The following is a 25,381-nucleotide window of genomic DNA, read 5'->3' as shown; positions in this document are numbered from 1 at the left end:
GCCTAATCATACTTCTATTTGATTTTGACATTTTGTTTCAAATTAAGATTGCATTATAGTTTTATGCAATAGAGAGGGGTTTTTTTTAATCAGCTGGACTTACGACTAGCCTTCCCAGCACCCATTTACTCATGCAAGTGATTTAATGATAGCTGTGCAGTTAACGAACAGAGAAAACAGCCTGGTTACTGTCGTCTTCCATTTTTTGCTATATTTATTTATTTGTTTATTTAAAATAATTTTATGCTGCCCTTCAAGCTCAGTAGCAGATGAAACATCTTGCTGGCTTACAATCTAAACACTAGGTTTACAACAGGGATGGGGAGGGAAGAAGGGGAAAAGAAAACCAGTCACTGGTTCCTGAAGTTACAAATGGCATAATGGAACTCTGGAAGAAGAAGAAAAAAACCTTAAAAATATACTTTCCTGTAATTGACGTGTAGTTAAAAAATTTAAAAAATAGGTAGCAGCAGTTAATTAAGGATATCTCTGATTTTTCCAATAGCAACAATGATATGGCTGGTGAACATGGCTGAAGAAGATCCTGAATCTCAAAAGACAGCCACCAAAAACTCCACTTATGATAAACAAGGTGGGTTTTTTCATCTTTGCTTAGTTTAGTTCTTTTCACAATGACTTACTGATCAACTTACAAGTGACCCTCCTTTGCTAATAAAAAGTACTTTGCTCACCATGTACAAGGATTTTATGAAATTGTATTAAAGAATTTTGCTTTCTGTGATTGGTACAACTATACTGGAATGGTAGTTGGGGTAATGACACATAATGTTAATTCTTCTGGAATCCCATTAACACCCCCCCCCCCATGCATGCTCTTTTCCTTTCATCTCCATATCTCCTGCAGACATGGAACAAAAATCCTAAATAACATTTACAACAAGGACATAAACATAAAGTACTATTCTGTTAAAGATAGTTTTCACGATGTTTTTAGATGTCCAAAACATTGGATTCCAACCATAAAATTAACCCTACAATGTATCTTATTATAATTATTATTGATTAAATTTGTATATTGTCCTTCATCTGAAGATCACAGAGTGGAAGTTCTGTTACATGAGCAGAGGTTGTTCTGTTCATGCAATGATTTTGTTGGATTCAGCCCATTTTCTCTTTTCAGTTCCAGCAAATCAGAGCCAGAATGCAAGTAGTGAGGCAGATGATGGAGGATTCAATCCGGAATGGGTGCAGGAACGAGATCGTAGAATAGGGAATCATGAATCAACCCCTGAATCGCGACAACCTGTTCAGAATCTTCCCAGTAGTTCACCAGCAAGTGATGAAGACCCAGAGGAAAGTAAGTAACATTGCCAGATAAATATATGTCAGCTTAGCAGGCACCTAAAAGAATCTGGGCCATTGCAAAAGGACTAGTTGTTGATATGCTTGTAGACCTTCACAAGGTTTTTGCTTCAGATTACTTGCCCTCAGAAACTTAAACAGTGTTACTTTTATATAAGTAGGTGCCGTAAGAACCTGCTTCTTTGCCATTCTTTAAATGAAACTGTAAGCTTCAGTGAGAGATGAGGTATAGAGCATAAATTGTAATTTCTGCTTTAATTATTCAAGTGCCCTGTTCAGGAGGTAAGGATGAAATGTAAACATTTCAGTCATTGCTGGTTCATAATCAAGAGATCAAGGAGACAGTAAAAGTATTTGTAGGTTATTCATCATGTTTTCTGTGCAGTAGTACTGGGCCTGCATTCATCAGAGACTCCTGTAAAGCTTTTTGGTACTATGCACACAGAACATCGCTTAATTTTTATGCCTTGTTGCAGCATTGTGTCCAGATGTTCATTTACTAATAGAACATGTAGATAGACACATGGTAGGAGTTTGTGCACATCACCTGACTTTTGGGACACCAGCCCACCACTGTGATAATGGATGTATATGATTAAAATAAATAGAGAGAGAGAGGACAGACAGACCCTGTTATCCATGCCTGTAAGATACATTGGCCAATATAAATAAATAAAAACTTACTCCACATGCCCAAGCTGCATTCATCTTGTGTTTCTCGTATACCAGCCTCTTGTGCCACATGGCGGACCACTTTTGCAACCGGAGGTACTTTCAAAAGCATTTTGGGATGCAATATATATGGGTCTTCTGTTCTGAAGACAGAACCAGTGGGGTGTAGTGGTTAGTGTCTTGGCTTAGGACCTGGAACACCAAGGTTCTAATCCCCACTCTGCCCTGCTGGGTGGCCTTGGGCCAGTCACTCTCTGCCTAACCTACCTTACAGGGTTGTTGTGAGGATAGGGATAGGGAGCAAGAGGAACCATGTACACCACCTTGAGTTCCTTGGAGGAGAGGTGGGATGCATTCAAAAGAAACAAGTTTTTTTTAAAAAAAAAAAAACATTCCCCCCTCCCCTAAAATAAGTTCATATTTTGTGTGTTTCAGCTGAGAATTCCAAATCATTGGGGGTGGAGAAAAATACAATAGCCATAGTACTTCTCCCCACTCATCTGGAATTCCCAGCTGAAAGAGACAAAATAAGAAGTGCAACTGACAGAATTGTGGTTTTCTATATGTGCTCAAGACTGCCATTGTCACAGATACAGATACAGGCAAGGAGCGTTGGGAAGAATTTAGGTATTTAACCAGGACAAGAGACCTTGCACAGAAATACCATCTGCTATCTGGCAACAGAGATGCTTGAGGATAAGAACAGTGAGGAAAGTCTAGTGAGGACCTGGGTTTGGAAGTGATAGTCAGTGCCACTGTTGTAACTTAAAGACTTGAGAAAACATTAAGGCACTGCTTGAGTTGTATGGAATGGGATGAAAATACAGAGGCCCTCCTGTTTTCTGTTAATTGAATGTTATGATTCCAAAAACCTTGCCAAGCTGCTGATTATCTTAAAAAAATAAAGCTAACTCATACAGAAACCATAAAGATAGGTTGAATTATAAGGATGCATCATAATTAGACACATGTAACTTTATAAAAATCATTATAAGAATTTTGTAGGAGACACGAGGCACTGAAGCAATCTTCCAAGCAAGCAAACTTATTATTTTATGCACAAACTGCAAACTCCAAGCAAATTATTTGCTTTCTAGGCAGAAAAACTGAAGTTGTCTTTTACCAGAAAGTTGTAATCAAGTAAGATGCATGATGAATGTGCCATAATTTCAGTCAAGGACTTCCCACTTGATGATACCACTTACATGGCAGGGAGATGACTAGGAAACATGTGGGTAGAAGCATAGAGGTATGTCAGGCAGTATTTGTAATGTTGTAGGAAGGCAGTAATGTAGTACCTGACCACATGGTTAAGCCCACTGCCACTACAATTTCCTGCAGCTTCTTGGAAGCATGGAGAACACTGAGCTTACTGTGGAGTCAGAGGCTGCAGTCTGCCTCTCTACATCATGAGTGGACGACCTTTGGCCCTCCAGATGTTGAACTGCAACGTCCATCATCCCTAGCCATTGGCCATGCTTGCTGAGGCAGATGGGGGTTATATTCATCAATATCTTGAGGGCCAAAGGTCCCCCCCCCCCCCCGCCTCTCCAAGTTCTACCCTATGATTCTTGGTCATCTGTTTCCACTCAATCTGAAGCTGTACACTTAATTTGCATATGCTGATGTGGATGTTGTTGAGTGTGTGCCCCCCCCCCCCCGATTTCCATTCTAGTGATGTGCACTCACTCATCTTCTTGAGAAATAAAGCTTCCAAGAAATAATTTGTGTTTCTGCTTTTTTCAACTCCCTGTTTTGGTTCTTAATTGACTCAGTGGAATTGAAATCCTGGGACTTCACCATATTTATTCAGGTCACATCTGTTTGATATGAAATAACAAGCATTTGGCACATTGCCGTAATATCGCCAAGAGAACTCATGGAAGGGCAGCAGGAAGAACCAAAATACTTTTAGCTGCTTAAGATGGCCTTGATTTCAGGGTTGAATGGCAGGAGTCATTTTGTGCCATTGCTTAGTTCTTCTCCTTTTCCTTGGCAGGGGGAGTTAAGCTTGGCCTAGGGGACTTCATTTTCTACAGTGTCCTGGTCGGCAAAGCCTCGGCAACGGCCAGCGGAGACTGGAACACAACTCTAGCCTGTTTTGTAGCCATTTTAATTGTGAGTATAATATTAAGGTAGCAATGTTAACGCCCCACTCTAAGTAGCAAAGTGAAGGGGATTCTAGAGATCACATTTCAGAGCTCTATTCTGTGGGATTTGTTTGTCTGCCTTGCCAGTCAGGCAGCCTCATTAGCGCTTCTTAAATGTGTGTTATCTTTCTTTTGTCCCCCTCAAAAATCAGTGGATGAATTGTGGTAGATTCTGAACCTGGTATGTAGTTTATGTGAAGAATGTGCATACCCAATTTGAATCCTCTGCATGATGCTGAGCCACCAACACCTACCTGCCTGGTGGAAATGAGGCTTTTCAGCTTGCCACTTTGATGATCAGTTGAAAGAGCCTCTACTCCCTGCAGGTTCCAAGAGCAGGCGGGCTCTGCTGTTTAACGGAGGGAAGGTGAGCTCAGAATCTGCCAACAGATAATACCCAGTGGCCATATCCATGTTGGATTTTCATTCAACAAGATAAAGGGGGTGAATCATCTGTAGAACATTCAGTGCAAATAGTGCTTCTTGGAAGCAGGCAAACATAGCCTGTAGTGTTTTGTGTTTGTTAGAGTTCCACTGTCTAATTTGTGTGTCCTTTTTTGTCTTTTCCTCCCCAGGGCCTGTGCCTTACCCTCTTGCTGCTTGCCATTTTTAAAAAGGCCTTACCAGCTCTTCCAATCTCTATAACCTTTGGGCTCGTTTTCTATTTTGCCACAGATAACTTGGTGCAACCTTTTATGGACCAGCTTGCGTCCCATCAGTTGTATATCTAGCACACTCAGAGTTGATCACCCATGGACATTTGTAACGACTGTAGCAAATATGGGAGGGAGCAAAGATTTTTCCCTGTTTCTTAACTGCCGCTGTGCTGGGCACTACTGGTTTCTTCTCTTCTTTTTTCAAAAAAGGGTCTCTCAATGAAAGGGTTATAGCACATTAAGTCTTCAGCAAACTTGAGTTATACATCTTTGAAAAGACCTTATGTACAAGATACCTATGCTTTCACCAGCAACACTTCTGTTTAGCATAGCGATTCCACCTCCACCCCACTGCTGAAGAGTGCTGAGAATTGTTGTGATGCTAAAGAAAGGGAACTGGTAAATCAAACTGAGATATCTGAACCATTTGAAGTCAGCCTGACTCCGGAACATCAACTCTTGCATCCCGGCTTCCACTTTGGGTTACCTGGAGAACAGTAACTGGACTTTGGATGAGAAGATTTATATCTTGTCTAAAGAGAAAAAAAATCATGCAAGTCATTCTGTGTGTTTTGTGTTGAATTAAAAAATTCCTAATTATCATTCTGGCACAAAACCCTGTGTGCAAATTTGCACATTTCCAGCATTCTTTGGCACAAAACACACACTTTCTGATTATGCTGCCAAGTGTTCATTGGATTCCATTTACAACAGGTTCGTCATGAGATCAGAGTTGGGGTCCTTGTTTTTGAGACATTTTTAATCCTATATTTCTCCCTGCCCCCCATAAAAATATGCTGAATATTTAATGTCCTTTCAGCATTGTAATGAACATTATAATCTATAGAAGAATGAGAGATTTGAAAAGATGTAGAAAAGCAATGAAACACACTGCAACCAAAAACATTTATAGTTTTCTTTTCAACAGAGTAGTGAATTTTGGAATTCCATCTTTGTTTTCTCAGACTTTTTTTTAGCATTTCTTGGGATCATTTAGTAAAATAGGATGTGTTTATACTGTAAAAGTAAAAAAGAGTAAATATTTATTTTATAAGACTGAGGGCTGACACATAACATTTACCCCCACAGGACTGTTATGTAGCAAACTCTGTGAAAGCATACATGTGAAAAATACTACATCTGAGCTGGTCACACATATGGGTTTTTCAGACAAAGTCTATATGCAAAACAAGTTCATCCTCTGGCCTACCCATTGGATAATTCCAGAAAAATTCTTGTGGTAACCACTTGTAGGGTAATTTAAAAAACAAACTTGTATTCTCCATTGGGAATCATTCCAGAAGTACTCGTATAGAAGTGTCTGTTATGTTAGGGAAAAAAGACCTAAAACCTACACAAAGACTATATTGGCTATGTTGGCTTTCTTCTTCGATTGCCTCGACTTGAGTGCCCTTGAGAATGTCAGATGCACCAGGCTGCAACCTAGAAAGTAGAACATCTCTATTGAAATGAGATGTACCTAATCCTGTAACACTGAACGGCTCACAGTTACCTATTGAATTCAATTTGGATAAACATTAATAATGTGGAAAAACTCACTGTGGCTCTCAGGCTGAGATAAGCCAGAGCAAGCTGTGCAAATAACAGCTTTCTGTTTCCAATATTATTTGAGGAATAGGATCTGAAATGAACTACTGATTGTCAGATGATAAGCTGTTGGTATTTTTGTTTGTATTTGTACATTGTTCCTCACTTAAACGTTCATCGGGGTGGGGGGAGACTGTCAGTATGATTCCTATAGAAGGAGATTGACAAAGTCTGATACTACAGTTGATACCCTGGATCTACATCTTAGCAGAGCAGTGCAGAGAGGTCATCTTACATGTGATGTTTATCTGCAGAAAGAAAGAAACCCTAGTCAACGCCCGCATAAACCAATAGAAGTCTTTACATGAATTTCAGGAGGCCCTGAGAAACTTGCTTAGAATTGACTCGCACTACTAGTTTTTGCACTGCTAAGATCAATTGCACCAAGTTTGTTAGGCCTCAGTGAAATGGGAAACCTATGTCTGTACAGCTTAGGACTATGGTGGAATGGGCTTCTGTGCAAAAATAAATAAATCCCTCCATTTAAAAAGACAACATTCCTCTTTCTGACTTGCTAGTTGCTAACCTTCAAGTTAGAAAATTCAAGATGGAAAGTGTTTATTAACTAGTGCATCGAATACAGTAAATTTTAAATATACTAAACTAAGTGATCTCTTTTGGTCTTGGCTTGCACCTAGGAAGTAAAAGTTGCACAAGAGTCTGAAACAAGATCACTCACTAATTGTATCTTGTAAAATATTAAAAGAATTGATTGCATTGCTGCCACTTTCTTAATCAGTGGCAGCAACTAACATGGTTTAGGTTTAGTAACCAAAATCAAAACTTGGACACAAGAGACGTGTGTATTTAATATAATATTCATTTGGAAAGTTGTAACCCATAAGAGGTTGCTAGGTACTAACTGCTTCTCAGGCAGGACTAAGTCATTCAGTAATTTGAATTCACTTGAACACATTAGATTACAGTACCCTTCAAAAGATGAGACAACTGTAGTGTTCTGTTTGGTTAGATATGAATATAGTTCCTTATTGAACAGGCTATCAAATTTGACCTTAACACAGAAGTCAGTGTTCTATTGCGAGCTCTGGTATCTGCAATTCTGCATGGCTCTTTTAAGGGGGATTGCTTGTAAACAGAAGTTTGAAAATTCAAAGCAAGAGTTACAGGAGTACTACTGTGAATGTGGATTTTCTCTGTCTTTTCCATATAATGGAATTTATTAATAGATTGACGACAGAAATGGGGGAGGCGTCTGTAGCATACAGTATAGTAGCATTTTAGAATGAGGCACGTAAGTTCAAGTGCCATTTAGAAATGTTGGGTTAATGCAGTTTATTCAACCTTGATGGTTACCAAACTTTTAAGGGCTGTAGTAAGCTGAAAATAGCTGAATCTTCTTGAAGTACAAAGCACATCCTGGATGTCTTTGACTTGCAAGCTCTTGATATTACAGTAAGAGCAGTTGCTTTATGGTGTAGTAAAAGAAACAAATAATTGGGGTACATTACAGAGGATGATTAGAATGAAGAACATTTAAGGGTTTTTTGGTAAATTGTTTTGGCAGCTATGTGTAAAGGCCATTATCAAGAAATCTACAGTACTTGCATTTGTACAGTGGTGTGATTTTTTTAATCTCACAATATTGGTCTGTCAGTGGGAATACTGGAAATGGGGTAGAGTTGAATTATTTTACACTCTAGCATTTTGTTTTTTGTTTTTTCCAAACACTGGTTTGTATATAACCTGAACTGAATGTGAATAAGTCTTTTTAAAACACGTTTCCAATTAAGATATCATTTTGATAGGTTATTGCAATTTTCCCTGTATTTATCTGATTATTAAAAATAAAGAATGCATGGATCCTATGACTTTGTCATTATTTTTGCCAAACACTTTTAATTCCAGAACAGATGAAAATCTTGAAGGGCACCTTGTCTAGTACAAATACAACCCCCCCCCTGCTAATATATTGCACCACCTCTATTACTGTGGTGCACCATTCCAGAGATAGCTGTGTAGCAGGAACTATGCATAACGTTTAAAAATGCGAGTGGCTTAAAGCATATATGCTTCAATTGGAATTAAGTAAGGTCACCTCATCTGGAAAATCTTTGCCACACTCCAGATTGAGAACTGAGCAAAAATGCAAAACTTGCACGTTGAAGCCCTCTAGGATAAATAAATGATTTGGTCAAGCTAATTGTGATTGTTGTGGCAATTTTTATTTCATTTCAGGGAAGCTGCTCAAAATTTTTTAGTAGAAAACATTCCTGTCAGTGATGGGCAATTTACAATGGGCAGAATCCAACTAACCTGTGCCATCGGGGCAAGGATTTGCAATGGTGCAACAGGACCTTTCTCCTCCTCATCCCCTCCAGATACTCCTCAGATCTATTCCAGAGGGCTAGGGAAAGGCCTGGAACAAATTTGATGGACAGAGGAGAACATTTAGTTGTGCAATCAGAAATACTTGCAGTGATGGAACATTCATTTAGCAGCCTGTTTAATTCCTCTCCATGATGCCAGGTTAGCATTTATATAATGCCTTTCATATTCAATTTTGTTTTACAACAATGCGGCTGTTCCCATCTAGAACAAGAGTTCTCCTTATCCCTAGGACTAGAGTAGAGATGTCTGAAAAACCACCAGTCACAGTTACAAAATTTTGGTAGGTGTGGGCACAGTTTGGTGTCATCGGCTGCCAATTACTGACATTTTCTACTGATACCTAATCCATCTTCAGAAATTTATAAATCCTTTGCCACAGCATTTTCCTTGTGGCAATGAGTTCCTTATCGACTTTCCTTCACACAGGCATTTGCTTTGGAGGCATAGTGACTCAGCTGCTTCATTTTAGGCAGAACCTGCTGCTCCAGAGGCTCTAACTGGAGAAAGCCTTTTTATTTTCTTTACTTAAATTAGTAAATTCATATCCTGCCCTTCATCTCCAAGGAGCCCAGGGCAGCAAACAAATCAGTTAGAAAACAATGCATTTTAAAACACACATTTAAAAAATCAACCAAAAGCATGTAAAAAAACAACAAAGCTCATACCATCACAGCTAGCAATTTCAAGGCTGCCAGGAGCAGACATTGAAAGTTAATAATTGAGAGAAGCAGATGCACGACACCAGGGAAGGCATTTAACAAACTGAGGAGCTGCCACCAACGAGCCCTTGTGGGAGAGCATCAACTTGACCAGATGACTTTGTAAGGTAAAGAGACCCCTGACCATTAGGTCCAGTTGTGGCCGACTCTGGGGTTGCAGCGCTCATCTCGCTTTATTGGCCAAGTATCTCAACTCACAGTCAAAGGTACCTGGCCTCCCCCGAGGCAGCTGAGCGAGATACTTGTTTACCTTCCGTCTGCGACCCCCGGCAGACTAGGTCAACAAACCCGGGGATTCTTCTCATTAGACGTGAGAAAGAACACACCCTCTGCTTCTCTGCTTCTCTCCCTCCCTGCATTCTCCCCAGGGAGGGGAAATGAGACAGACAGGAGTCCTTTTTACATGTTTTATTCCTGTCCATTCAGCAGCACATAGAATCGTGACTGCACCCTTCTGACTCCATTAGAAGAGACACAAACTCCGCCCCTGCACTTCCAGCACAGGTCAGATGACACACTGAGCTAACATCCGGTGCTCAGTACAGAGAAAAGACTGCCCCTTTTCTCCAATAGTACATCTCCAGACAGCAACACCCTGTTTTGCATTCCAGCCACCTGCTGCTGGCTTTTGCATTGGTGCTTTTTCCTGACATCCTCCCCCAAAAGCATCAATAGGCAAAACATGATTCAGAGAAGAAAACAAACAGTTGTTATACATATAACAGTCCCCTGTTGTTTCAGTTCCACCCTTGGAACTCCCCACCACTGGTTTCACCAGTGTACCTCTCTGGTTGTCTGGCTTCCAAGGAATGAGTGCTTCTGCATTACCTTGGCTTGTTACTCTCTGTTGTGTCTTTGTCTCTGACTTAGACACTGCTTTAACCTGCTTTGAGCTGTTAACAATAGCAACACATGCAACAGCTATGTTGGCAAACTCTTTTGAGTACCTCTTTGGTGGTACACCCTTTGTAACTCTCTCAGACCTGCGTATGAGGTGCTGATCCTCTGTGCTCACAGGTTCAACCTCTGGACTTTGTTGAGAACCAGTAGCATTGGCAAACAGTGGTTCTTCCTTCATCTGTGAAGGTCTAGCCATTGTGTGAGATTTCCTCTCAATGACTGTTACAACTGAACTCTCTGAGCTATTACTGTCATCATCAGTACCACTGTAATCTGTGACATCAGAAAAATCATCATCTGAATCGTCACCTGTGGGAAATGTTTGTTCTATAACCCGCTCTTTTTCTGGAGCACTCTCTAGAAACTTTGTGAGAATCACCTGACCAGATTCAGACAAAATTACTCTGTAGAGACCCTTCTCATAACCCACAAAAATACCTCTGGCATTCTTTACTCCACCTGGAGCTTCTGTTCTCACATGAGATCCGAAAACCTTAAAGTAGGCAACAGAAGGTTTTCTTTTGAACAGCTTCTCTGTGATGGCCTGGGATTCCGAGTCTGAGAGCGATCCGGAGGAATCCCAGCCGGCACAGGAGTCCCCGCCTCCAGGGCCGGCTGAACTGGGGCAAGGCCTAGATGCTGAGGAAACTCAAGAGCAGGCACCAGGTGAAACCATTCTGGCCCCAGAGGTGCTGGAAGACTCAGTGGCTACAGGTGAGCCTTCCCCGGGGCCCAGTAACCCTTCGGCCTCTCCTGAACTGCAGAGGCTTAGGGCAGAGAGGCGAAGGGAACTGGTGTCTCCCAGGAGGAGTGCTCGCCTTAAGGCCAAGAGAGGCGGGGCTTCTGGGGGCCGGGACCGCCCCCGGCCTTAGAAGAAGATAAAGGTCAGGCAGCCCGGTCCCAGGTTGCGGGAGCAACGTCGTTGTGGAGTACCTGCTTTACCCAGTCCTTGATCTGCACTCCCAGTGTGCCTGTTCCTCGCCCGGCTTCCTGTTTCTGACTCTCCGGTGTTCCTGTTCCTCGCCTGGATCCCTGCTTCTGCCCTACCAGTGTTCCTGTTCCTCGCCTGGCTTCCTGCTTCTGCCCTACCATCGTTCCTGTTACCCCGCCCGGCTCCCTGTCTCGGACCTCGCGTCTCATCTAGTGATCGTCTACCCTGCTAGAGACTCTGGACTGATCTTGGGTTACGGTAATAGTACCTTATCCCCCCTGGGACCAGCACATTCTCAAAAGGAGAACATCCCAACTCTGTTGAGACTTTTCTCAACCACACATGAAGATAGGACACTAGCGATTCGGCCCAATAATCATGTGGCAAATGTGAACTCAGCAATTGCGCATGCATCCCCTTTTGCAATTCTTTGTTCACTTTCACACAGACCCCTTTGTTCCACGCTTCTGGCGAAACAGAAACTTTGTGGTCTATCCCTTTTCCATCCAGGAACTTCTGAAACTTCTGTAACAGAAAAACTTGCTTGTCATCTGTGAAAAGACAATCAGTGTTAGCATTATGCATATTTTTAACCTTGTCACAAAACTCCTGAAACTTTTCTAAAGTTTCTTGCGGTTTCTCCATCAAATAAACCCAAGAATAATTAGTGAAACAATCAACACACACAAGGTAATATCGTGCACCGCCTCTAGATGGTTCTAGAGGACCAATCACATCAGCATACACCCGCTGAAATGCCCTGTTGACCTTCTTGGTCACCTTCCCGGTGTTCGTGTTGGTCACACCTGCAAGAGAAATTGCGTTAGAATCAGAAGAATTACATTTCATGTAATCACTTTGATCAAAAGTCAACAAATACAGTCCATCTTTCTCTCTGGCAGTAAGAAACAGTTCTCCATCTTTGTAGATCTTGCATCTTTTAGCATCATAGGACAGTTTCAGTCCTTTCTTCGCAATCTGCGACACACTCAGCAGATTAAATCTCAGTTCTGGAACCAGGTAAACATCGCTTATAGTCAAGTTCAGACTCTCAAGATACACAGTCCCAATTCCGGTCGCTTCCAACTCCTGACCGTTGGCCTGTTTCACAGTGAAGCTTTGCTTCTTCAACGTCGAAAACAGTTCTCGGTGCGGGCACAAATGTTTCGTGGCGCCAGTGTCAATTATGAATGCGTTCCCAACATCTGGCGTGGTTCCTTTCGCCATCATAGCCTTTGCAGGTTTCACCTGGCACTTGGTACGGCTTTTGCCTGACGCCTCAGGCTTCGCAGAGCTGCTCTTGGCTCCTCTTGACTGTCGTGGCTTTCTACAGTTCCGCTGTAGATGCCCAGTCTGTCCACAATTGTAGCATCGGACGGCACTCAATGCTACAGCATGCTCTCCAGTAGCATCAGCAGTGGGAAGATTTGAACTCCGTTCTTCCCTCCCCCTGTCCTTCACTTCCAGTGCAGCAAGTCTGTCGTGTTCGTTAAGGACGACGGCACACACTCTCTCCGCGGTCAGGTCTGCCGCAGGTAGGGAACCAAGCTGACTGGCAACAACCTTGTAAGTCCGATTAAGGCTGTTTATCATCATGAAGCAAAATACTTCCTCCTGAAGACGGAAATTGCGTTCCATCATCTGTTGACGCAGAAACTTCATTTCTGTCAGGTGCGCTTGAACATCTCCATCAGGCGCTAATCTCAGATTGGTCAACTTCTCAAAATACAGCAACGCTGAAGAACCAGCATCTCTCTGATGCGTTGTGCGTAGTGTATCCCAAACCTCTTTCGCATTTTCTAAATGCTGAATATGCACAAGCTGCTGATCTGAGACACACAGAATTATAGCAGTCCTGGCCCTCACGTTCTGTGATTCCCAACCTCCGGTTGGTGCTGCAGGGATGGGGTTTTCAATTACATCAAAAAGCCTCTGATTCTGCAGCAGGGCCTTCATCTTTATAGACCAAGATGAATAATTGTCATTATTTAAGGGAGGTGGGCAAGGCAGCCCCCCCTTCTTGGCATCCATCTTGAAGCCAAGCCTCTCTCACTTTCCAGCCTTGCTAATACTCCAGTAGCCTTTTGCTGGGTTGTTTACTGCCTTTCCGGGCAAGCTGCAAGCTGATTCTCAGACCTTGCACAGCTTTGGCAACGTAGACAAAACAATCTTTCGCTTCCCAGGCTCACTCTCAGAGCCATCTGCGTAGCCAGTAAATTTCCACGTCTCTGACGGGCTTCTTTTAGCTACTGCGCATGCGGGAAGGCTTATCTTAACCACAGGAATTCGTGGAATGCAGGCTGAGTCTCTGAACTGCAGGCCTCTCCTCCTGGAGCTGTTGCTTTCTCAAACGCAGCTCTCCCGTGAACCAGAGAATAAAATCAATCTGCGTTCACCCTTTTAGCCCGAAATGCAGCATACCTTGAGCTCTGTTGCTTTGAAAAACACTTTCCTCTGGATCCATCCGACAGGTCAGCCTCCGACTGCTATCAGACGCTTATCTTCTCCCTCGGAGCAGAGGAGGACACTTCACCAGCCTCTCATGCAGAGGTCGATGGATCGAAACCATCCTCTGCTACCATATGTCAGTATCTCAGCTCACAGTCAGAGGTACCTGGCCTCCCCCGAGGCAGCTGAGCGAGATACTTGTTTACCTTCCGTCTGCGACCCCCGGCAGACTAGGTCAACAAACCCGGGGATTCTTCTCATTAGACGTGAGAAAGAACACACCCTCTGCTTCTCTGCTTCTCTCCCTCCCTGCATTCTCCCCAGGGAGGGGAAATGAGACAGACAGGAGTCCTTTTTACATGTTTAGTCCATTCAGCAGCACATAGAATCGTGACTGCACCCTTCTGACTCCATTAGAAGAGACACAAACTCCGCCCCTGCACTTCCAGCACAGGTCAGATGACACACTGAGCTAACATCCGGTGCTCAGTACAGAGAAAAGACTGCCCCTTTTCTCCAATAGTACATCTCCAGACAGCAACACCCTGTTTTGCATTCCAGCCACCTGCTGCTGGCTTTTGCATTGGTGCTTTTTCCTGACAGCTTCCGGGTCATGTGGCCAGCATGACTAAGCCGCGAACCAGAGCAGCGCACGGAAACACCGTTTACCTTCCCACTGGAGCGGTACCTATCTATCTACTTGCACTTAGACGTGCTTTCGAACTGCTAGGTTGGCAGGAGCAGGGACCGAGCAACGGGAGTACACCCCGTTGTGGGGATTCAAACCGCCGACCTTCTGATCGGCAAGTCCTAGGCTCTGTGGTTTACTAACACTTTAAATTGGACTCGGAGGCTCAGTGGCAGCCAGTGCAGTGCTTTCAGGACTAGTGCCGCATGGTTCTAGCAGGCTTCCCCACACACCAGCTCACCAGCCACATCCTGCACTTGTTGCAGCCTCCACACCATCTTCTAGGGCAGCCCCATTTAGACTGCATTATGGTTCCTCTTCCCACCCCCACAGGCCACTCAAAATATTTCTACCCATCTCCTGAAATTTATTTAACTCCCTTCTTAACCCCCTTCCCTTCACCACCAGTTGGTTTCGTCTCTCCTTCTTGATCCCTTTGCATTCATTTAGTCTGCCTGTAACAGATTTTCTCCCTTAGCATCTTCCTTTCTGTTCCCAGCTGGTTTGCTTATTTATATCATTAGTAATTCTTAACCTCTTATCTTGCTTTCTAATTATTATCAACACCTCCTCTGGCCCTTACTTGAACCCACAGGAGACATGATTAAGACACGGAAACGGCTATATGGAAAGGCAGAAAGGCAACTTGCATTTGAGCAAGTAGCCTTATTAGGACAAAATGTATATAGGTCACTGATGGGCGGAAATACTTTGTGGGCAGTCTCTAAATAAATCATTAGTGTTTATAATACGAGAGCAGCAAAATATGGGCAAATGTTTTCTTCTTCTTTTCCCCAGTTCATTCTATACTGTTGAGTGCTTTCATACTGGGGTAAATTTATCCTTTATGTGTTGGTGGTGATCAACACCACAAAGGATGTAATAAACACAACTTCAGGACATTTATCTTGCAAACCAGAGAGACTAGGGAATTGCTATTAATGAACATTGCTTAATATAGTAAAGCAGGTGGCAGATGGGGTCTTCCACCTATTGCTGCAAAATAGGCTCCACTGAATTTCAATAAATTACGTGGAATTTAGTGTTTCCTGGGGTGATTTATAATGTCCTGTCCTATGGACAGCTGCCCAGAAGATTTCTCCCATGACATTACCTGCTTAGTGAGCCTGTCTTAGGACCAAACTCAGCTTAGATATCAAGATGGTCCAGTGGGGGGGGGGGTTGGGGGGAGAGGACTGTGTCTCTAGAAATAGTCCAGCAGTATATATAAGCCCTCTCAACTATTAAGTCAGATTTTATCAGATGCGCAGAGAATCCAAAGACAGATTTTCTTTAACTTAAGCTTCAGTTCAGCGGGTAAGATTGGATTTTCACAAGGCACAGCAGTGGAACAATGAGAAAAGCTCTCAGAGCTGGGGAAATTAATCAGCGCACCTTGCAATCGAAATACGGGTCAAGCGAAAGTGTGAATGAGCCCTCAGATAAATGGGATTTATTCCTGGTTTGTACGGACAGCAGGGGTGAGGAACCTTTTCCAGACTGAGGTCCTCACCTCGACAGCCTTTCGTGGACCACATGGTTGCACTGTAATGTGCCTTTTCTCTGTTTCTAACACTGTTTGTATTGGTGGTGGTGTGATACAAGATTAAAACTGACTTTTTGAGAAAAGCTCCACTCCATTAGTAACCCCATTAGTTTGTCATTTCTTAGTTACGGCTTAAAATATTTTGTTTGTTTTACATCTTTTGGTATCCCCTTGCTCACTGTGTCCTTAACATCCTTTTTCCATATGGAACAAAAGACGCCTGCCATTTAATCCTTAATTTTTCTGTTAACTTGACCATTACATAGCTCATTATGTAAGTTAACACTTGCTCTCCACCAGTGAGTGGGGCAGGGGGTTGCCTGGTGCTATAAGCCCCAAGCCCCACCAAGAAATGGCTGACCAAGGAAGGGGTGCTATAGGGTAGGGTTGCCATATTTCAAACTGAAAATCCGGACAGAAAAGTTGTTGAGCTTTTTTGGCAAAATCGCAAAATAAATGCCGTTTTTGAGCTATTTTTTATGGGAAATCAGCAAAAACAGCACTGCTGACACGGGCTGCCATATGTCTGGATTTTCCTGGACATTTCACCAATTTCCACCCAGACACTGCTGCCAACTGCAGTATTCTGGATGTGTCCAGGAAATTATGGATGTATGGCAACCCTACTATAGGGCTTTTATGAAGAGTCTCAAGAACCAGATAGACAGGGCAGAATTTGGCCCCCAGGCCTGAGATTCTCCAGCCCTGGTGTAGAGGATTTTTATATTCTTTGCCAGATGGAAAAGACTGTGGCCTCAGCAAAAAGTGCATATATTCTCAGGAGTTTATTGAGATCTTTATCCTGCCTTTCTCATTATAAAAAGAGCCATTCAACACAGCTAACTGTATCATTACAAAAGTACACCCTACATACTATTAAAATAATCAACAAAGCATCACAATAATAATTAAAAGCACTTTAACAGTGCAATCCTAGTTGAATGGGAATTAACTCCAGGTAAGCTTATATAGGAATGCAGCCTAAAACACAATGAATAATCGGCGACAGCCAATAAAATTTTCAGTGGCTGAAATCTAGAGGTCATAAATTTTACTTGCAGTAGTTTCTCCCCCTTTCTATTCTATTTCTATTCTGTTCCAAAAATCTATAATTATAGAATGAAAACGCGCACATAATAGCAGAGGAAACAAAAGGCAGCGCACCTTGCTTGGTTTGACATGAACTACAAAGCTGCAGGTCACTGGGACTGTATCCTGGAGGTGAGTCACAGTGAGCTCAAAGTCATCAGCAGCAGTTTCCAAACTATTTTAAGAGTAGAACTTGGCTGTTGCCATAGCAGCAGTAAACCCTTTTAATCTCGCTTCCTGCAAAGATGAAGCCGCCGCTGATTATCCACTTTGGAAATCAGTGGTAGGCTGTGAAAACAAGAAGCAACAGTATGCACTGGCAGTACTAAAGATTCCACTGCAACCTTTTGATTTGTATTTTTCAGGAGCAAGGAATAGACAGGTTCCCTATCACACACTGAGCATCTCAATGGAGCTTTTGTGGCAATATGCCAGTGTGGTGTAGTGTGGTGGTGGGGGCAGCTGCTAAATCTGGTAGATTGCTGCATGACTTGCTATAGATTTGCAAAGTGTTCTCAATCCCAATTGTTTAAAAATAGCAACAGCGACAAAGCTGTTTTTTAAATTCCTAAATTAGGCAGCCGAAATGAATAAAGATTGGGATGGAAGCCAAGAAGTGATTTTTGTGTGGAAGGGACTGTGTGTTTAGCCATCCTGGTATAATACTCATGGGGTGCAGTAATGGACACAGCGATTGATGTGGGCTGAGATGGCACGTGTTCAGATCCCCGCTCAGCCATGAAGTGATCTCTCGCAGTCTCCCGCTGCACAGCCTCCTTCACAGAGCTGTAAGGACAAAAAGTGAAAAGCCCAAGTATGCCACAATGAGCTCCGTGGAGGGAAGCTAGGGACCGTGAGGGCCCCTCCAAACTGATGGCTTCTTCTTTTTCTTCTTCTTTGGCTGGTATATTCTGCAACATGTCACTGATGCAATACTAGTGCATTAGTGATGCTTTTAATACTGGACCACCCACACTTCATTCTGGTTTATTAGTTGTTCTGTGATGCTCCTCCAAACAACATTATCAACAATTTCCAGAGTTGTTTTAAAAACCAATCCCTCTTCACAGGGAACTCTGGGAATTTTAACACTGTGAGGGGAGTAGGGGTGTCCTAACAACTCTCAGCATCCTTAACAAACCACAACTCCCAGGATGGATTGCTTAATGTGGCATCAAAGTGCTTTAAACGGCTCCAGGGTTTCAAGGTTTTCACAGCCCTCTCTAGCAAAGGCAGGGATTGAACCAAGTGCTTTCTGCATGCAAATAATGTGATTTGCCATTGAGCCACTCTGCCTTATTGTTTTTTTAAAAAATAAAACAATTTCACAAACATTTTAAGTGAATAACACTACACTGGGACTGTGGCACTGCAGGTGGGGTTAATTCTTTTTCCTGCATCCCCCCATAGCAGGGATTTGATTTGCAAGGATACTACTGATACCACATGAGTCCCAGTATTTTTTTCTTCCAACAAGGTAAACAGCTGCTTCAGGGCTGTTTTCTTTTATTGGGAAAACAACAGAAACTGTTTTAACAACTATTCCTAGCACAGAAATTCTAACCCAGTTCAGAGTTGCTGCTATTATTTTTTTAATAGCTTGTGAGCTCCTGATACAGTGGTACTTCGGGTTAAGTACTTAATTCATTCCGGAGGTCCGTTCTTAACCTGAAACTGTTCTTAACCTGAAGCACCACTTTAGCTAATGGGGCTCCTGCTGCTGCCACACCGCTGCTGCATGATTTCTGTTCTTATCCTGAAGCAAAGTTCTTAACCCGAGGTACTATTTCTGGGTTAGCGGAGTCTGTAACCTGAAGCGTATGTAACCTGAAGCGTATGTAACCCGAGGTACCACTGTACTGGAAACGCAAGGAACAAGTCTAGTTGTGTCTACATGGTGAGCCGCTCTGTACAGGGTTGGGCATGTGGAGGCTGTTTATATGGGAATAGGTAAACCAGTGAGAAAGTGGCCCCACACAATATTTTACACACACACACACACACACTCGAAGTTGAGAGTGGACTTCATGCTCTTTATTCAGCTCATAGTGGTGAGGAGGAATGGAAGTTCCCCCACAATATCTGCTTTATATATGCTATTTACACAATCAGCTGCACTTGATTGGCTAATTCCGGGATACTCCTGTAGGCCAATCAGGTTGCAGATTCACTTCCACCTGGAGCTGGATTGGGTGGCTCCTGTGTTCTAGGCTCCTATTGTTCTAGGACCAATCAGACTGCTGCATTCTGAATCCTATTGTTCTAGGACCAATCAGACTGCTGCATTTTGGATCCTATTCAACTCAGTACATAACATATATTCTTGCGAAAGTATTGTATGCACGTTGTTTAAGTAAGGGCACTCGGTGCTAGTCAGCACACATATAAGCCCAGCCCACACAAAGATACCTTACCACCAAAAATGTCAATCCTTCAAATGTATTTCTGTAAAAATGTGTTAATGTGTTGCGATAGCTGCTCTTTAGCAGATTATCTTAAGGCTTAAGCAGTGGAATGTGTGAATGAAGAATAGCTTCCTCCTGGAGGCTGGCCAAAGCATCAGCATCACAAGATCCTATTTATGCGGTTGATGTTTACTGGCAGAGAAACAGAACTAGCTTAACTTTTACATGGGAACTGTTTTAAAATATAGTTTGAAAATTCTTGTTTGCTGTGATGCTGCACATCAAGGTGAATTATAGTGTTATGTTGTGGGTGCCAGACTCCCTTGTCTTAGGAGTTTGTGGATGCCGGACCACTGTAATCTTCAGATCTGGCTAGTGCTAGAATTTAATCAAGGCTTGGTTGTTGTTTAGTCGTTTAGTCGTGTCCGACTCTTTGTGACCCCATGGATCAGAGCACGCCAGGCACTCCTGTCTTCCACTGCCTCCCGCAGTTTGGGCAAACTCATGTTCGAATCTTTGAGAATACTGTCCAACCATCTCGTCCTCTGTCGTCCCCTTCTCCTTGTGCCCTCAATCTTTCCCAACATCAAGGCTTGGTATATGTGTGTTAATCTGGGTGCCAGACATTTCTAATCCCTGGACCCAGTAAGTGTTAAAATCCAATAAATGTTCTTATTCCCAGAAATAAACAGGCTAGCTTGGGGTGTTAAGCTGTGTGCTAGACCTCTGTAATCCTTGGATCAACAAGTGTTAAAAGCTAATTAAGTTCCTAATGTTTGATGTTTCATTATGTTTTTTATATTCTGTTGGAAGCCACCCAGAGTGACTGGGGCAACCCAGTCAGATGGGTGGGGTGTAAATTGTTGTTGTTGTTACCACCACTACTACTATCTTTTTAAATGAACTTTTAAAAGCTGTTATGATTACAAATTCAAAACGTGAATTAAACTGATCATTGATAGGCACAATACAAATATTCACATGAAGTATAACTGGCTTTTGGTATTTATTGCCAAATGCTTCTTCTAATGCAAATGCCCCAAGGTCACCTAGGCCACATACAAACCTCGAGTTACATACACTTCCGGTTACATATGCTTCAGGTTACAGACTCCACTAACCCAGAAATATATACCTCACGTTAAGAACTTCGCTTCAGGGTAAGAGCAGAAATCGTGCAGCGGCGGCAGCAGGAGGCCCCATTAGCTACAGTGGTGCTTCAGGTTAAGAACAGTTTCAGGTTAAGAAAAGACCTCTTAATAATAATAATAATAATAATAATAATACTCCACTCTGAGCGGCTTAACCTGCCCAGTTCTTAACCCGAGGTACCACTGTATCTGTTAGTGTATGTGAGTTTATGCATGCAGAGAAAAGGGACAAGAATGGGTTGATTTGGGTGTGCTTGTCCTACACCTGCAGCTGCTTAAGTGTGAGTCAGCAAACTTGTGAGAGTGAGTCAGAGAGTGGCTCAGCACAATCTAAAGTATAAATACTCTTGTGTCTGTAGCAAGTTTGCCTTGTGCCCTGCCGCTTGGCTAGAACCTAATCTGTGTAGCAACACTGCAAGGAAGACATGTTGCTGGAAATACTTTTTATTACTTTTGCTGTGAACAGTTGAGGTAGGATTATTTATGCTTCAGTGGTGTGTAACTGCTAAGCTAAGGAGCTGCATTATCCTTTGGACTACCTGTCAGTAATGGAACTGAGCCTACCTGTCTGGTGTTTTTCTTTGACAACCCCATTCTAGGTTTTCCATTTGCTGGTATGTTGAATGGGCAATCTGCACAGTATCATCACCCCAACAGTACCATCCCACTGTAAATAGTCCTGGGTTGCCTCAAAGAATCCTGGGGTAAGCCAGGGCTTTTTCGGCTGTGGCTCCGATCTGGTGGAACACTCTGTCACAAGAGACCAGGGCCCTATGGGACTTGACATCTTTCCGCAGGGCCTGCAAGACAGAGCTGTTCCACCAGGCCTTTGGCCAGGGCACAGCCTGACTCCCTCCCTCGGCAATCTTCGCGGAGCTCTGGCCCAATGGTTGCCAGTGGCTTGAATTAATTAATTTTATGATGAATGATTTTAGAGTGTTGTTTATGCTGTACTTTTGTACTGCTTTATTGTTGTTAGCCGCCCTGAGCCCGGCTTCGGCTGGGGAGGGCGGGATATAAATAAAATTTTTTATTATTATTATTATTATTATTATTATTATTATTATTATTAGTACTAATAAGTCTTGTCAGGAGACCTCTATTATCCTCACAGAGCTCTGCAATTTAAAGAGTTTGCTGGGAAAAGGGATTGATTGTCAAACCACTCTGACAACTGGAGCTCTTTGAGAGGAGGGGAATGTGTGGGTGGCTGTGTATACTACAGTGACAAACAAAACATAAATGTTAAATTCTTATAACAAAATGTTTTGGCTTCCGCCTTCATCAGTTGCCCTGAGATATATTTACTCAACGCAGTCAGATTTTATCTCCACACCCACTGCCTGCTGGGGACAAACTTTATATTCTGATGCTTCATTTTTAACTTCCCAACTTGTTAGATTAATCTCTCACTTGAGGGTGCAGAGCTTTGCCAGATGCACCATCATGTGTATGTTAGCAACATTAATCTTACTTTGCAATTTCCCCCACATTCTAATGGGCTTCAGGATAAAGTCTGAGGATAATTCCCATCCATCCCCCTGCTTTGTGCTCTTTGCTGTTCCTCCTAAACTGTGTGGGTGGGTGGGTGTTAAATCTTCCACATCTGCAACACCAGCCCCATTACTCCATTATAGATAGCCCCCTTTCCATTTGTCCCATCTACTTCAGCTGACAAGCTAGAAAACAATATATTTCTGTCAAATGTTTTTCCCCAACCTGGAATGTGAATTCTAAGCAGGTTGAAATAGAATTAAACACTGTGTACGGCACTGTATCAGCTGTAGAAATCTACTCCAACAACTTCTCTGCCAATGTTCTGTCTCTGCAGTACCATAATTCTATCATTATAAAAGGGGTGGGGGGGGGTCGTCTTCCATTAAGAGCTGCTCTTTCATAATGCTACATGTTCCAACCTGTTATACGACTAGCCGTGTCACACAAGGTCTGGGCTTGAAGCCAGCACAAACGATTCCACAAGGGCATCCAGGACGTATATTTTCATTATCATTTTCCCCTGCTCTCCTTTTCTGTTTAAAAGCATCCTTCGGGAACTGAAGCTCTCTCAAACCCAAAGCAAGAATCTTGCCCCTAGACTAGGAATGGCAAACCCGTGGTTCTCCAGATGTTGCTAGACTGACCTTTAGCCTTGTTGGCTCAGGCTGATAGGAGTTGGAGTCAAACAACACGTTTGACTCCAGCACCTTACTAAACCAATAAGCAGCCTGGGACTCTAAAAGCACAGTTCCAGGTCCTGCCTATATACTGTACAGTGGTACCTAGGGTTAAGTACTTAATTCATTCCGGAGGTCTGTTCTTAACCTGAAACTGTTCTTAACCTGAAGCACCACTTTAGCTAATGGGGCCTCCTGCTGCCGCCGCGCCGCCAAAGCCCGATTTCTGTTCTTATCCTGAAGCAAAGTTCTTAACCTGAAGCACTATTTCTGGGTTAGCGGAGTCTGTAACCTGAAGCGTATGTAACCTGAAGCATATGTAACCCGAGGTACCACTGTATAAACCTTCTGCTCCTTACAAGTCATCCATACTGAGAGCCAGTGTGATATATAGAAACCTATTGTGGTGTAGTGGTTAGAGTGTTGGCCTAGGGCCAGTCATTTTCTCTCAATCTAACGCTAACCTACCTTACAGGCCTGTAGTGAACATGGAGGGAGGGGAGAACCATGTATGCCATCTTGAGTTCCCTGGTGGGATATAAATGTAATAATGATAATAAATTTTAAATAGCATTGTATTGTGGATAACCAGTCAGCCTATACTATAGTGTAGACACAGAGCTATTTGTCTCTGGAGAGTTTTGTGTGCTTGTCTGACTCCTAACCGTGATGATGTTGGAAGTGCAACACCATTAATCATTCTGCTTGTAACCTCAGGTTAATTTTGGTATCAGTAAGTCAGCTAATGAAGGCAGGGCTGGGGGTGAGGTGTTGCTTGGCAACCAGGCAGAGTGGCATGATGTTTGCTGAGGTACTACATGCTCTGATTGGCTGTGTAATTCTGGGGAAGTTTTCCTCTGTATGTTTGGTTGAATGCAAGGCCTGAAGTAAAGAAAGGCAAAACCTCTCTGTTCCTTTCTCCTCAATTTATACACTATTTTTTGTTCAGTTTCCTCCATAAAGTGTTATCAATATTTCTTTTCTCTCTGGACTCTCTCTGCTTTATTTAAGTGACTTTGCTTGCTGCCTTTGAGCAGGCAAGATTGGGAGCAAGGATGCCTCCTGAACTGGCAAGGAAGTAGAAAAAGAAAAAGACAAAGTTTTACTTCAAGAGCACTGAATTCAGACAGAAAGTTCAAATAATAGAGGGTGTATGGCTGTGTCATGAGTGTTTGCGCTCTGCCGTCACATTTTCCAAACGTGTCCCTGCAAGCACAAGGGCTGGAACAAACTCTGAGGTAATAATGTATGTGAAGAGTTTCCTCATACTTAAAATGGGTTACACAAAAGTCTACCTATTCCAACTCATAGCAGAAGTAATCCTAAAATTTTAGAGAGAGCCTGGGAAATTTTGTTTTTATGATAGGAAAGCTAGTACAATGCAGTTTGTCATCTCAAACACATAGGAAGAGAGGAATGTGGATGGGACGAAAGCAGGTGGTTCTGGCTGCTATCACTGGAAAAAACTGCAGGAGAGGTAATAGGAGAAGGGGCTTGAGATGCAAACTCAGCAGGAAACTGGCAAGAATGTTAATGTCAGCAGTAAAATTTTAGATTTAATTATCTGGATGATGGAGAAGGAGTTGCAAACTTCAAAGCACCAAGGATGAAACCTGGTGCTCTCATTAAACCCGGTTTTGCCTCATTTTATATCTGTACGTTAATGGCAAAGTAGTAAAAAGGCCAGCGCTCAGCATGGGAGAAAAAACTGACAAGGGCGCATTTATATTAGACATGCTCTCCGCATTGTTGCTGAAGCAAGACTTAACTCCAGCAGGAAGGCCTCTTAGAATCCTCCCTGTCTAGAAGAAGCCAGTGACCAGCTTGAGTGGATGGGAGTCAGTCCATGGGCTAAGGATACACTGCAACCCGCGGTTCAGTGGCTCACTGCATAGGGCAGCCAATCACAGAGCCAAAGGTTTCTAGTTAGAGCTCCTGTTACTATGACACAGTGCCAGATAATCTGGATACTTCATGGAGGTAGTGCTGCTGAGTTGGCTCTAGAGAAGTGCGCCAATCTCCATTATTAATTGTCAAGAGGAATTTGAAAACATTCTGGTTTACCCAGGCATTTGGTGACAGAAGAATACTGTTCCTTGCAACCTCAAGATGTTTAGATAGAAGTATGCTTTCAAGTCTAATTGCTTTTAGAATATATTTTTTAAAACTGTATTTGCTTTTAGATGTTTTTAATTGTATTTGTTTTTAAAAGGTTTTGATCTGTTTTTGAATGTTTTCATTTTGTTGTTGTTTTTAAATGGTACAGTGGTGCCTCAAGTTAAGTAGTTAATTCATTCTAGAGGTCCGTTCTTAACCTGAAACTGTTCTTACCCTGAAGCACCACTTTAGCTGCTGCTGCCGTGCCACCGGAACACGATTTCTGTTCTCATCCTGAAGCAAAGTTCTTAACCCGAGGTACTATTTCTGGGTTAGCGGAGTCTGTAACCTGAAGCGTATGTAACCCAAGGTACCACTGTATATCTGTTTGCCACTCCGGGCTCCTTGGGGTGGAAAGGTGGGATAAAAATTCAACAAACAAACAACAAAATGTCTGCCAGCAGGCATCCAGAGA

General features: G+C 42.8%; 1 protein-coding gene across 4 annotated transcripts in view; it reads left to right on the top strand.

Annotated features, from left to right (window-relative positions):
• The window catches only part of PSEN1 (presenilin 1), a 31,352-nt gene extending 23,117 nt beyond the window's left edge, over nucleotides 1–8,235 (top strand). For all 4 annotated transcript variants that reach the window (XM_077927404.1, XM_077927387.1, XM_077927396.1 and 1 more), the window contains 4 exons: nucleotides 506–592; nucleotides 1,142–1,318; nucleotides 3,995–4,113; nucleotides 4,721–8,235. In XM_077927404.1, coding sequence (XP_077783530.1) covers nucleotides 506–592; nucleotides 1,142–1,318; nucleotides 3,995–4,113; nucleotides 4,721–4,876 — 539 coding nt within the window. In that variant the 3' untranslated portion in view covers nucleotides 4,877–8,235. The remainder of the gene's footprint in view (nucleotides 1–505; nucleotides 593–1,141; nucleotides 1,319–3,994; nucleotides 4,114–4,720) is intronic.
• Nucleotides 8,236–25,381: the final 17,146 nt, after the last annotated feature.

This window comes from Podarcis muralis, chromosome 1, assembly GCF_964188315.1.
Source record: "Podarcis muralis chromosome 1, rPodMur119.hap1.1, whole genome shotgun sequence".
Classification (NCBI taxonomy): domain Eukaryota; kingdom Metazoa; phylum Chordata; class Lepidosauria; order Squamata; family Lacertidae; genus Podarcis; species Podarcis muralis.
The sequence above is the reverse complement of the archived record's forward strand: the minus strand, read 5'-3'. Positions and strand labels throughout refer to the sequence as shown.